The sequence below is a fragment of the Rhagoletis zephyria genome, unplaced genomic scaffold (genome assembly GCF_001687245.7).
Source record: "Rhagoletis zephyria isolate East Lansing unplaced genomic scaffold, Rhagoletis_zephyria_1.1 Rzeph_scaffold_00360, whole genome shotgun sequence".
Classification (NCBI taxonomy): Eukaryota; Metazoa; Arthropoda; class Insecta; order Diptera; family Tephritidae; genus Rhagoletis; species Rhagoletis zephyria.
In genome coordinates, this window is record NW_016157444.1 from 270022 (window position 1) to 280884 (window position 10863).

The 10863-nt window shown below is 40.9% G+C and overlaps 1 protein-coding gene across 2 annotated transcripts; it reads right to left on the minus strand.

Moving 5' to 3' along the window:
• Nucleotides 1-628: 628 nt before the first annotated feature.
• Nucleotides 629-7393, minus strand: LOC108359228 (uncharacterized). Of its 2 annotated transcripts, XR_001846892.1 has the most exons (3): nucleotides 6915-7393; nucleotides 973-6814; nucleotides 629-872 (listed from the first exon to the last, which is right to left on the minus strand). XR_001846892.1 is itself a non-coding variant. In XM_017610980.1 (2 exons), exon 2 carries the CDS (start codon nucleotides 3746-3748, stop codon nucleotides 1187-1189), a length of 2562 nt encoding a protein of 853 aa, XP_017466469.1. In that variant the 5' UTR covers nucleotides 3749-6814; nucleotides 6915-7393; the 3' UTR covers nucleotides 879-1186. The 2 variants fall into 2 exon arrangements, 1 of the variants encoding a protein (XP_017466469.1); XM_017610980.1 differs by lacking the exon at nucleotides 629-872 and having other exon boundaries at nucleotides 879-6814.
• Between the last annotated feature and the right edge of the window lie 3470 nt (nucleotides 7394-10863).

A 10863-nucleotide genomic window follows, 5' to 3' on the forward strand; every position in this document is an offset into this window, starting at 1 on the left:
CGCTGCACCGTGGGATCATGGGTACGGGCGCCTTCTGACCAATGTGACTAGGTTAGCCTCTTTGAGGCTAGATTTAGCATTTAATTTTATGCCATTGCCTCAAAAATTAAGATCTGACTTCGTGGCTTTTTTTTGCCTTTTTTACAATATTCACAATAAAATTCGGACTGAAACTATAAAAATAAAGCTTAATAAGTGCAAAGTACCATTTCTTAGAGAAAATACTTTTTTAAATATTTAAAAAATAATACTAAGAAATTTTCTTTGAACCGCGTTTTTAAAATGTGCTTTGTTGGCGTACTACTTATGTGACAATATTAAAAATTTTAAATTTTTATTATCCTAAACTGCTCACTTTCAAAGCTACGGGGCCCTTATAGTATGCAAACGTTTGGCAGGGAAGACTTGGGGCTGTAGTCCCAAGATCCTGTGATGGATGTATACCACCCATGCCACGCACAGTGGTCCAATCTGCTCTATTAGGGTAATTTAATTATTATATTAAGAACCTAGATAGATATCGGGATGAAATTTTGCACAAATTATGTCTGAGTGACTAACAACTTCTGCTCATAAAATGGGCAAGATTGAATAGCGACCACGCCTACTAGCATATAATTAAAAAATCTTTAAATTTTTCGTCAATTTCTGGTACATTTTTTAAGCACTTGCGTACGGTTATAGATACCTGCATACCTAAAACATTTTTTACTATTTGGGATGAATTAAAAATAGAAAGTCCGTTATGTATATACTGTATTAACGCCGAATCCGAATCAGCCACCTAATATATGTGTTGACAGGCGAGTGAAAAATATAAGACCAGCACTTATTTTGAGCGTCCTTTATTTAATTGTTATGCACGCTAAAATCTGCGAATATACAAAGCAATGTACATACGTACATACAAGTACATAGATATATGCATGTGGAATTACAAAAACAATTCTATTAACTCACTTAACTACTTACATTTGTGCTTGCTCCTGCAAATTAATGTTTTCTCGCCGCCAGCAAAAGGGAAAAGAACTTTACAGAAATAAATGCAATTGGATACAGCGTATTACACGCGAGCCTCTGTTGGCGAGAATTTGCATTACTTTGCAGGCGCAGGGCTGCAAATTTTAGTACATTTCTTTAATCAAACTTGAGCGCGTTAATTACAATGTTCAATTAATTAGGCGCGTTAACACCCCTCCTCGCAAACTTCTTGCACCGCAACGTGGTTTGCCAGATCGATATCAAGTTTGGCTAGCTTCGTAACTGGCCTCGTCATAAGGCCACCTTCGGTTCTCACAACAGCGCTTCGGACCTGGCCATCTCGACCTCGTATTACGTCAAAACCTCGTCCTTTTGTCCAGGTATTTCGCCGCGTATTTTCGTCGATGATGATGACTACGTCCCCTGTCCTAATGTTTGGCTGAGGCTCAAACCACTTAGAACGTCTGGTCAAGCACGGAAGGCATTCTCTTACCCACCTTTTCCAGAATTCGTCGGCTATTTGTCCAGCAATGCGAAAGTTTCTGCTCAACACAGCCGATGTGCAATCCCTATCAACACGTTCTCGAACGCCACTGGACGAACCAAGGAGGAAATGGTTTGGGGTCAACGCTTCGCTTGCCGATGTTTCAATAGGAATATAGGTGAGGGGACGTATGTTGACAGTGGACTCAGCCTCTGCCATCGCCGCGCGTAGGATCTCTTCGCGTACACACCTTCGTGGTAATATATTCATTAAAACCGATTTTATGGAACGTACCATGCGCTCCCATGCACCACCCATGTGCGGCGCAGCTGGCGGTATAAATACCCACTCTATATTTGGATATTTTTGCTCGACCTCAGTGACAGCGATCTTTTCAATTTCGTCTGCTAAAACGCGGCTGGCACCACGAAAGTTTGTTCCGTTATCCGACAAAATGCGCCACGGTACACCTCGTCGGCTCATGAACTGCTTTAGGACTAGCAGAAATGAGTCTGTGGAGAGAGACGGTGATATCTCTATATGCACGGCACGTACGGTCATACAGGTGAACAAGACACCCCAGCGTTTTTCGTGTCGTTTGCCCACAACAATATCAAACGGCCCGAAATAGTCAACGCCCACGTAAGCGAATGGACGTGTAAATGAGGCCACACGCTCTAAAGGAAGTGGTCCCATTTCAGGAATATTGGGCGCAGCTCGACGAATTTTGCATTGCTGGCACATCTTGGCCACTGACCTTACAAGCGTTCTCAACCCTGGAATACAGAAACGCTGCCTTAGTTCGTTCACTGAGATTTCGCTGAATTGATGGCGCAATTTTCGATGGTAAAAATCTACCAGAAGAAATGTAACACGGTGATTTCGAGGTAGTATAATCGGCCGCTTAACGTCCATTGGCACTCCTTCCACTGCGTCAATTCCTCCTTTAACGCGCAGCAACCCGTTGCCATCTATATAAGGCGAGAGCTTAAAAATTGAACTTTTGCGATTTACCTTAGCAACGCTTGATCTTAACTGAAGAAACTCGTTTGCGAAGGATTCCTCCTGATATTCGCGGAAAATTAATTTCTCCGAGCTTTCGCATGTTTTGTCATCCAAGAAAGTTTTCATTGTAAGATTTCTTGCGTCCAGCTTCATAATTTTGCGTAGAAAGCTAAATACGCGCATTTGAGCGCCTCGCAGCCTTTCCCACTTACTGAAACGTGTCGGGTCTGGTGAGCATCGATTAGTATACTCCGCTCCTTCGGAGATGTGGTGAACAAACTCAGTCCCCTCCTCGTGAGATTGGCTGAACTCTGAAACAGGCCAGCAACTTTCGGGCGAACGAGGAAATTCCGGCCCAGAAAACCATCTCATGTCACTGCTGAACTGCATGTTGTCATCCCACTTCGTACCATCGTCAGCAACGTTGAGCTTTGTAGGGACCCATCGCCATTCATCCACCTGCGAGTCTTGAAGGATTTCACCGATACGTACAGCAACGAACTGGTTAAATTTTCTAGTATCGGAGCGTATCCAATACAGAACATCCTTGGAGTCGGACCAGAATATGCGCCGACAAACAGAAATCGATAGTTCGCCCTTGATGAAGATGGCTAAGCGCAACCCCAAGATGGCCGCCATTAATTCCAGCCTCGGTACGGATATGGGTTTTAGAGGTGCTACGCGTGTTTTGGAGGCCACTAGGCTACAGTGAAACTCGCCATTAAATTCTGATCGCAGAAATGCCACAGCTGAATAGGCCGCTATGCTTGCATCTACAAATACGTGAAGCTCAACGCGGTTACTGCAGCTCGCAAACCGATAACATCGGGGCACTCGTAAACTACTCAGCAGCTGAAGTTTTTGCACCCACTTCCACCACTCGGCACGTTCGGCAACATGTATTGGTTCGTCCGAAAGCACGCCGGACCGCCAAATGTCCTGCAATATCATTCTAGCTTTGATGACAAAAAATCCCACTAAGCACAGTGGGTCAAATATCTTCATAACGGCTCGCAAAATTTGGCGCTTTGTCGGATGGCTTGTTTCTTCGAAGGAAGCGTCGAATTTCTGAACGAATAACAACTCGTCTGTGCATGGGCGCCACCACATGCCAAGGACCTTTTCAATCGCGTCATTAGCCTCCTCAAAACTCTTATCGGCTATCTCAGTTTTACCGGACAGGGAAAGTAGAACTCGCTTCGAATTCGATAACCAGTTTCGCATTTCGAAGCCCCCTTCGTTGTGAATATGCCGCACGGTGGTTGCAAGTTGAAGCATTTCGTCCTCAGATTCAACGCTTTGCAACCAATCGTCCACAAATGTGTTTTACGTAATGGCATTGACTGCAGTGGGAAATCTGTGTATGCATCGTTTTGCATTTTTGTCCTTCACATAGTTGGCGAGGAATGGTGAGCAGGATGCCCCAAAGGTCATGACAACCATCGAATATACTTTTGGATCTCGAGTTGTGTCACCGTTTCGCCAAAGGAATTGCTGTGCTATTTGGTCCTCTTTCACCACTCTGATTTGGTGAAACATTTCTCGGATATCACCACACAATGCCACCGGCTTTTCGCGAAAGCGTATGAGGATACCCACCAATGATTTCAAAAGGTCGGGTCGGGTTTTAAAAGAACGTCGTTTAAAGAGGTTCCCTCAACTTTAGCGGCTGCATCCCAAACTAGCCGAACCTTGCCTTTGTTTGCGTTCATGACGGTGAACATCGGTACAAACCACGACTTGCCTCCATTTGAAACCTCACATGGTTTTAACCTTTTTACATAGCCTTTAATTATGTAGTCTTTTATTCGTTCTAAAGGTAATCCTTTAAGGCCGCGTTTTTATTCATTTTCTTCTCCAAACATTCGAGTCGCTTGCGAGCCATAGCATAGGAGTCGGGTAAATCGACATGCTCGTATCGCCACAAGAGGCCCGTTTCCCACCTTTTCTCATGCGCGATATATCTGGTCGTTTTTTCCATTATTTTGAGAGCCCGCTCGTCTTCTGTTGAAACTAAAGGCTTAACATATGGGCTAATTCCAAACGCCTCGAAAGAAAAGTACGAGCGCATCAGAGTGTCCAAATCACTATATTTCGTACAGGGGCAAATGTGCATTAAGCGCGCCTCCGTCAATTGTTCGCGGCCATCTCGACCATAAACCGACCACCCTAGTTTGCAACGCGTAGCAATCAGGCCGTCATCTTTGCTCTCACGAATTTCTAAAGGCAGGCTAAGCTTGGCATGGTCCAAACCAATAAGTATTCCTGCTTTGCACTCTGAGTACGGTAAGATCGGCAGCGACTTCAAGTGTTGCCGCTTCTCAATGACATTCATTTGGAGCGATTGTTGCGGGAGATCCAAATTGGCGAGTGTACGGACCTTATGCAAACTATATTTCACCAAATCGGTTCCCCTGGCCGATATTTCCAGCGAGACTATTTTGGAATTTGGCTCCTGCTGCGTGATATTGCCGGTCCATCTCAAGCAAAGCTCTTCAGTCGGACCTGTGAGCATCAACTTGTGTGCCAAGAACTCATCTAAGAGCGTGCATGATGCCCCTTCGTCGATAAGAGCTATCGTATCCACAGCCCTACCATTGGCATGCAAAGTCACCGGAATATATCTGAAGAGCACCTTCTCGCACTGTTTTTGGTGCAAACATACCGCGTTGGACTCAGGCTTCCCAGTTGTATCTTCAGTATTGCGTAGCTCCTCACTTCGTCTGTGCAGCAGTGGGTTATGAACCAAGCGACAACCATCAATACCACATAATTTGTTCGACTTACATCGACGAACTAAATGGTTCTTGAAGCATCGAATGCACAGTTTCTTATCTTTAACGAATTGCCACCGCGATTGTCTGGCTAAAGCTTTAAATTCGTCGCAATCTGTTAAGCTGTGACAAGCTGCGCACTTAATGAATTTTTGCGATTGCATTGGTGACCGATGTGGTAGAGGCGAGGAGCTCTTGGGTGGTGACGGCTCTCACTTTGGTTGAGCCACATTATGAACCAACAATCAATGAACCAGGGCTTGCATAGTTGCCCTATAATTTTGCACAGCAAGAGCCAGCGTAATTAACGTTTCTAAACGCTCGATTCTAACTGCCGGAACCTCTCTAACCTTGCGCTGAAGGGCTTCGTGAATGATGTCTGGTCGCCCAAAAAGCATACGGAGTGTTTCTATTGCTAAATTTACTGTGGCCGGCATCATCAATTTGCCACGAACTGCCTCGAGTGCAGGACCTTTCAGACACTTCTGCAGTCGAATTAAATTTTCTTGATCCGAAAACCCGCAGCGTTCCGTGGATTGCAAAAAGTTCGTCTAAAAAAGAGGCCATTCTTCAGGGTCTCCGGAAAAGTGAGGTATGTCTTTCGTAATGACTTGTCTTGCCGCTATATGCGAAGGAGAAAGAGTTGAATTCCAAGTGGTACTTACGTTACTGGGCACAGAAGTGTTTTGACCAGAAAGTGGACCTTGGACCCACCCACTACCCTGCGTGGTATATGGAGGGCGAGGTGCCATTGAGGATTTAAAATCTCTTTTGCATTGCCATATAGAGGCGACCAACATATGGTTGGCTGCATGATAACTGTGAGTTATGCAATCTAACAGGATCGAAAATGTGAAAACCCCTGTCGGCGTGACACATGTTGCTAGTGGGTACGTAAGTATAGGTAGAATTCGACACAGGCTGATGCCCGGCAAAATTATTGGATGACTTGTACCACGCTGTAGAATAGAGGTTATTCATCATCGAAGTTATGTTGCTAGCCGAGCTTACAGATGATAAGTTGTGCTCTGTGCATGCCATTAACGGGGCAGAGCGAGCACATGGGACGGCTTCATATCCTAACCGCGAAAATTTACTACGCGTTTTTGGTGACAATATTACCGAGTCTAAAACCGTATGCGATGCTGATAGTTCGGCGACCATATCTGCAGAGGTTGCGCCCGATGCTGATGTAGTGGGTGCTCTAACAAATCCGCTGCCCGATGGAGTAGGAGTTGAGTAAACATCCACGTGCACGGGAGCACCTACATTCGCGGTCGAACCCTCCCCATTTTGGGCCGTTTCCCAAATCTGTGCCGGCGCATCGGTAGTCGTAAATGTTAACTGGGCTAACTGGTCGACTGGTGATGCTGTTACACAAGGTGTGGTCGTAGCGCAAGGGTGTGCTTCGCATACTTGGTTTGGTCTCGAATCTTCCATGTTGTTTATATAAGTATGTAGGTACTTAGATAAGTCCACAAATATTTTAGACTGTTGACAGGCGAGTGAAAAATATAAGACCAGCACTTATTTTGAGCGTCCTTTATTTAATTGTTATGCACGCTAAAATCTGCGAATATACAAAGCAATGTACATACGTACATACAAGTACATAGATATATGCATGTGGAATTACAAAAACAATTCTATTAACTCACTTAACTACTTACATTTGTGCTTGCTCCTGCAAATTAATGTTTTCTCGCCGCCAGCAAAAGGGAAAAGAACTTTACAGAAATAAATGCAATTGGATACAGCGTATTACACGCGAGCCTCTGTTGGCGAGAATTTGCATTACTTTGCAGGCGCAGGGCTGCAAATTTTAGTACATTTCTTTAATCAAACTTGAGCGCGTTAATTACAATGTTCAATTAATTAGGCGCGTTAACAATATGTATAAAATAAAAAAAAAACTTTTAAAAAGTCAGATCAAGCTTAATAACTTTTAGGGCCGTTTCCTCATCTAACCTCTAGATTACCGGCCACTTTATCGTCTCGATATACGAGTTTTCGTTTTCGCATCAGCGCAGTAAGTTCTCGAATAGATACATTGTTGCTCACTCGATGCAACCTCTAAAAATGTGTACCCAACTTTAAATTTTGGTTCGGTTTTGGTTCATGAATCAGATATATTAGATATTTCAACCAAGGTTTTGGCAAATAAAGCCAATTTATCATTCAAAACGCATACACAACCCAAATAGCTTGAAGAAAACGGATATTTCACTTGGTTTGTCAAGCCGCTTGACTCTCTGTGAATGCCGTTCATAGCCTGTCGGTACGGACCATGATGCAATAATACAAGGTGGTATCAGTTGTGACAGCTCGATTGGACACTGCCTTAGCTCAGTAGAATAAGAAGAAAAAGGGGAAGAAATGAATCCCCATTTGGGGGAAAAATATAAAATTTCATATTTTCCTCTAAACAAAATTTGCTTTTTTATAGTAGATTCGTAATGAAATGAAATAAAATAAGATATAATACCTTTTTGAGAAAACAAAATGTGTATACTGAGAAAAAATAAAAAAAATCAACTATATTATTAGGCAAAGAATTGTTAAAGAAGTAACACTGTTTCACCTAAGGCAGTCAATATGGCGGAATTAGAGCGAGAAGTTGCCAACCGATAATACCTTGTATTATTGGCTGCATTTCTTTATACATTCCGGATAATCCCATTTCACAGCCGGAATAAACAGAATGCGTTTGAAATATACGTCAACATATCATCAGGAACGTTCTAAAGAATAAATAAACAAAAAAGTTTATTCCAAACGTTCAGAATGAATAAAGAAATGCAGCCATTGGATAACCTGGCAGTTGTCTCGCTCCCGCATTCTGCCTTAGCCTGTGTTGCCTACTTTTTTGATTTATAGAAACTACTACTAAAATACAAGGAGAAATATTTTCTTCGTATAAAAAGTTCAACAAGCAACACTGCTAATATTTTAATCGATTGTTTCGTAGAAATTCATTTTCTTATTGGGCAAATTCAAGTATGGCAAAAAATCAAAAATATTGGAAATATTTTGAATTACAACAGTAATTTACATATTTATTTGCAGGGTATCGGAGTTATTCATAATTTGTGTTCAAAAAGTTGCGTTTTACAACAAGTGCCGGCTGCACTAAGTAAGTAAGTTTTGCATGCTAGGATCCCTGTGTGTCCGTCCATGTATGGCTGGTGCAGAAGGCACAAATATTAATAAATATATTATCTTGTGAAGGTCAGGATCATTTGGGTGTCCGTCCACGTTTGCTGGTGAATGTATTTTTACCACTGCAGCCTTTGGGTTGGTCAAGTGCAGCATTTGCATATTTACAAGTAAGTATAGCACTCCATAAAAGCGAAAGTGGAAATATTAATAAAGATATTTTCTTGTGCTGATTGTGACTGATTGCAGAAAAAAGTACACGGCATTACAAAAAACTACCATTTTTAAAAAACGAAATGTAATTAAATTGCGATATTGAAGACATATTATTAAAGTTTAACCGATATAATGATTAACAAGACCGATTGGAGAAAAAAGTAAAATACATTCCATCAAAATTAGATTTTTAAATAACCAAATGTACCTAAATTGAGATATTGAAGATATAACTTTTAAATGTAACCAATATAATGACTAGCAAGACTGATTGGAGAAAAAAGTAGAAAACATTACTAAAAAATTTAAATAAAAAAAAACCAAATGTAACTCAATTTAAGATATTTCAATGAAACCATGGTTTATTTTGAATATTTGGGAATACTTCTTCAAAGATTTCAAAGATTTTTCTTTGGCAAGAATTTTATGTGAATATCCATTTATTTCATTTTTAATATTTATCTGGCCATAAAAAGTTAATTCATTATCTATTGTTTAGATCAGTGGAATCTTCTTTATATATTTAATTCAATTTGTATACAAAAACGCATTTCAGCACTACCAGACTACTTACTTTTCCTACTACCTTTTCACAAAAGGAGATAAAATTGTTACCCGCTTCTCTATCCTTCTCAAATTCAACCTTACTAGGCAGTCGATTGATACAAATGTCAATATTTATCCAACCTTGTATTATTGGATCATGCACAAGAATGATAGAATACAAGATTGCGCAGTCCTGGGCGTTGACATTTGTGTACCACAAGTAAACAAAGAATAGAGCGAAAAGAAGAACGAGTTGAAACTGCCAAAGCAGTTCACTTTATAGCGAAAAACGTGTTTTAATTTTGCTAAATGCGAAAATATTGCATTTTTCACCTAATCTATTAGAGAACAGTGAACATTTTAGTGCACTCCATTGCTTTGCAATTGAGGCTGCTTCAGCAAACGTTTTAGTACACTCCATTGCTTTGCAATTAAGGCTGCTGCAGAAAACTGCAGCAGCATCTCTGCGGGATTGATTAGTTAACTTGCTAATGGAGGCTGCGTGGAGCAGAAACAAAATCATTGTGAGGAAATTCTGTTAATATAATAATAGAGAAACATTTCGGGAACGGCTTTGCCGTGCCCTATGTACACAAAATGCAGCGATTCATCCCAGCGCTACACTTGCATCTACGCTTCTTGCATCTTGACGGCTGTCGCAATTTAACACACATCACTTCATTATATTAGTTTTTACGCAGTCTTCAACTCAAAAATCACTCACAAATTGCAAATTAACATAATTTAAACTGATTTTTCACTTATAATTCATATTTCTCTTTCGCTGATTTGTAAACAAAGGTTTATTTACAAGTTACCACAACTGTCAAAATCGGCAAAACCAAAGTAGCGGTACCACTGACGGCGCCACCTTTGTTCGCTGCACCGTGGGATCATGGGTACGGGCGCCTTCTGACCAATGTGACTAGGTTAGCCTCTTTGAGGCTAGATTTAGCATTTAATTTTATGCCATTGCCTCAAAAATTAAGATCTGACTTCGTGGCTTTTTTTTGCCTTTTTTACAATATTCACAATAAAATTCGGACTGAAACTATAAAAATAAAGCTTAATAAGTGCAAAGTACCATTTCTTAGAGAAAATACTTTTTTAAATATTTAAAAAATAATACTAAGAAATTTTCTTTGAACCGCGTTTTTAAAATGTGCTTTGTTGGCGTACTACTTATGTGACAATATTAAAAATTTTAAATTTTTATTATCCTAAACTGCTCACTTTCAAAGCTACGGGGCCCTTATAGTATGCAAACGTTTGGCAGGGAAGACTTGGGGCTGTAGTCCCAAGATCCTGTGATGGATGTATACCACCCATGCCACGCACAGTGGTCCAATCTGCTCTATTAGGGTAATTTAATTATTATATTAAGAACCTAGATAGATATCGGGATGAAATTTTGCACAAATTATGTCTGAGTGACTAACAACTTCTGCTCATAAAATGGGCAAGATTGAATAGCGACCACGCCTACTAGCATATAATTAAAAAATCTTTAAATTTTTCGTCAATTTCTGGTACATTTTTTAAGCACTTGCGTACGGTTATAGATACCTGCATACCTAAAACATTTTTTACTATTTGGGATGAATTAAAAATAGAAAGTCCGTTATGTATATACTGTATTAACGCCGAATCCGAATCAGCCACCTAATATATGTGTTGACAGGCGAGTGAAAAATATAAGAT

Excerpts from the sequence above, each read along its gene's own strand:
- LOC108359228 (XM_017610980.1), bottom strand. The coding sequence starts at position 3,748 with ATGCTTCAACTTGCAACCACCGTGCGGCATATTCACAACGAAGGGGGC.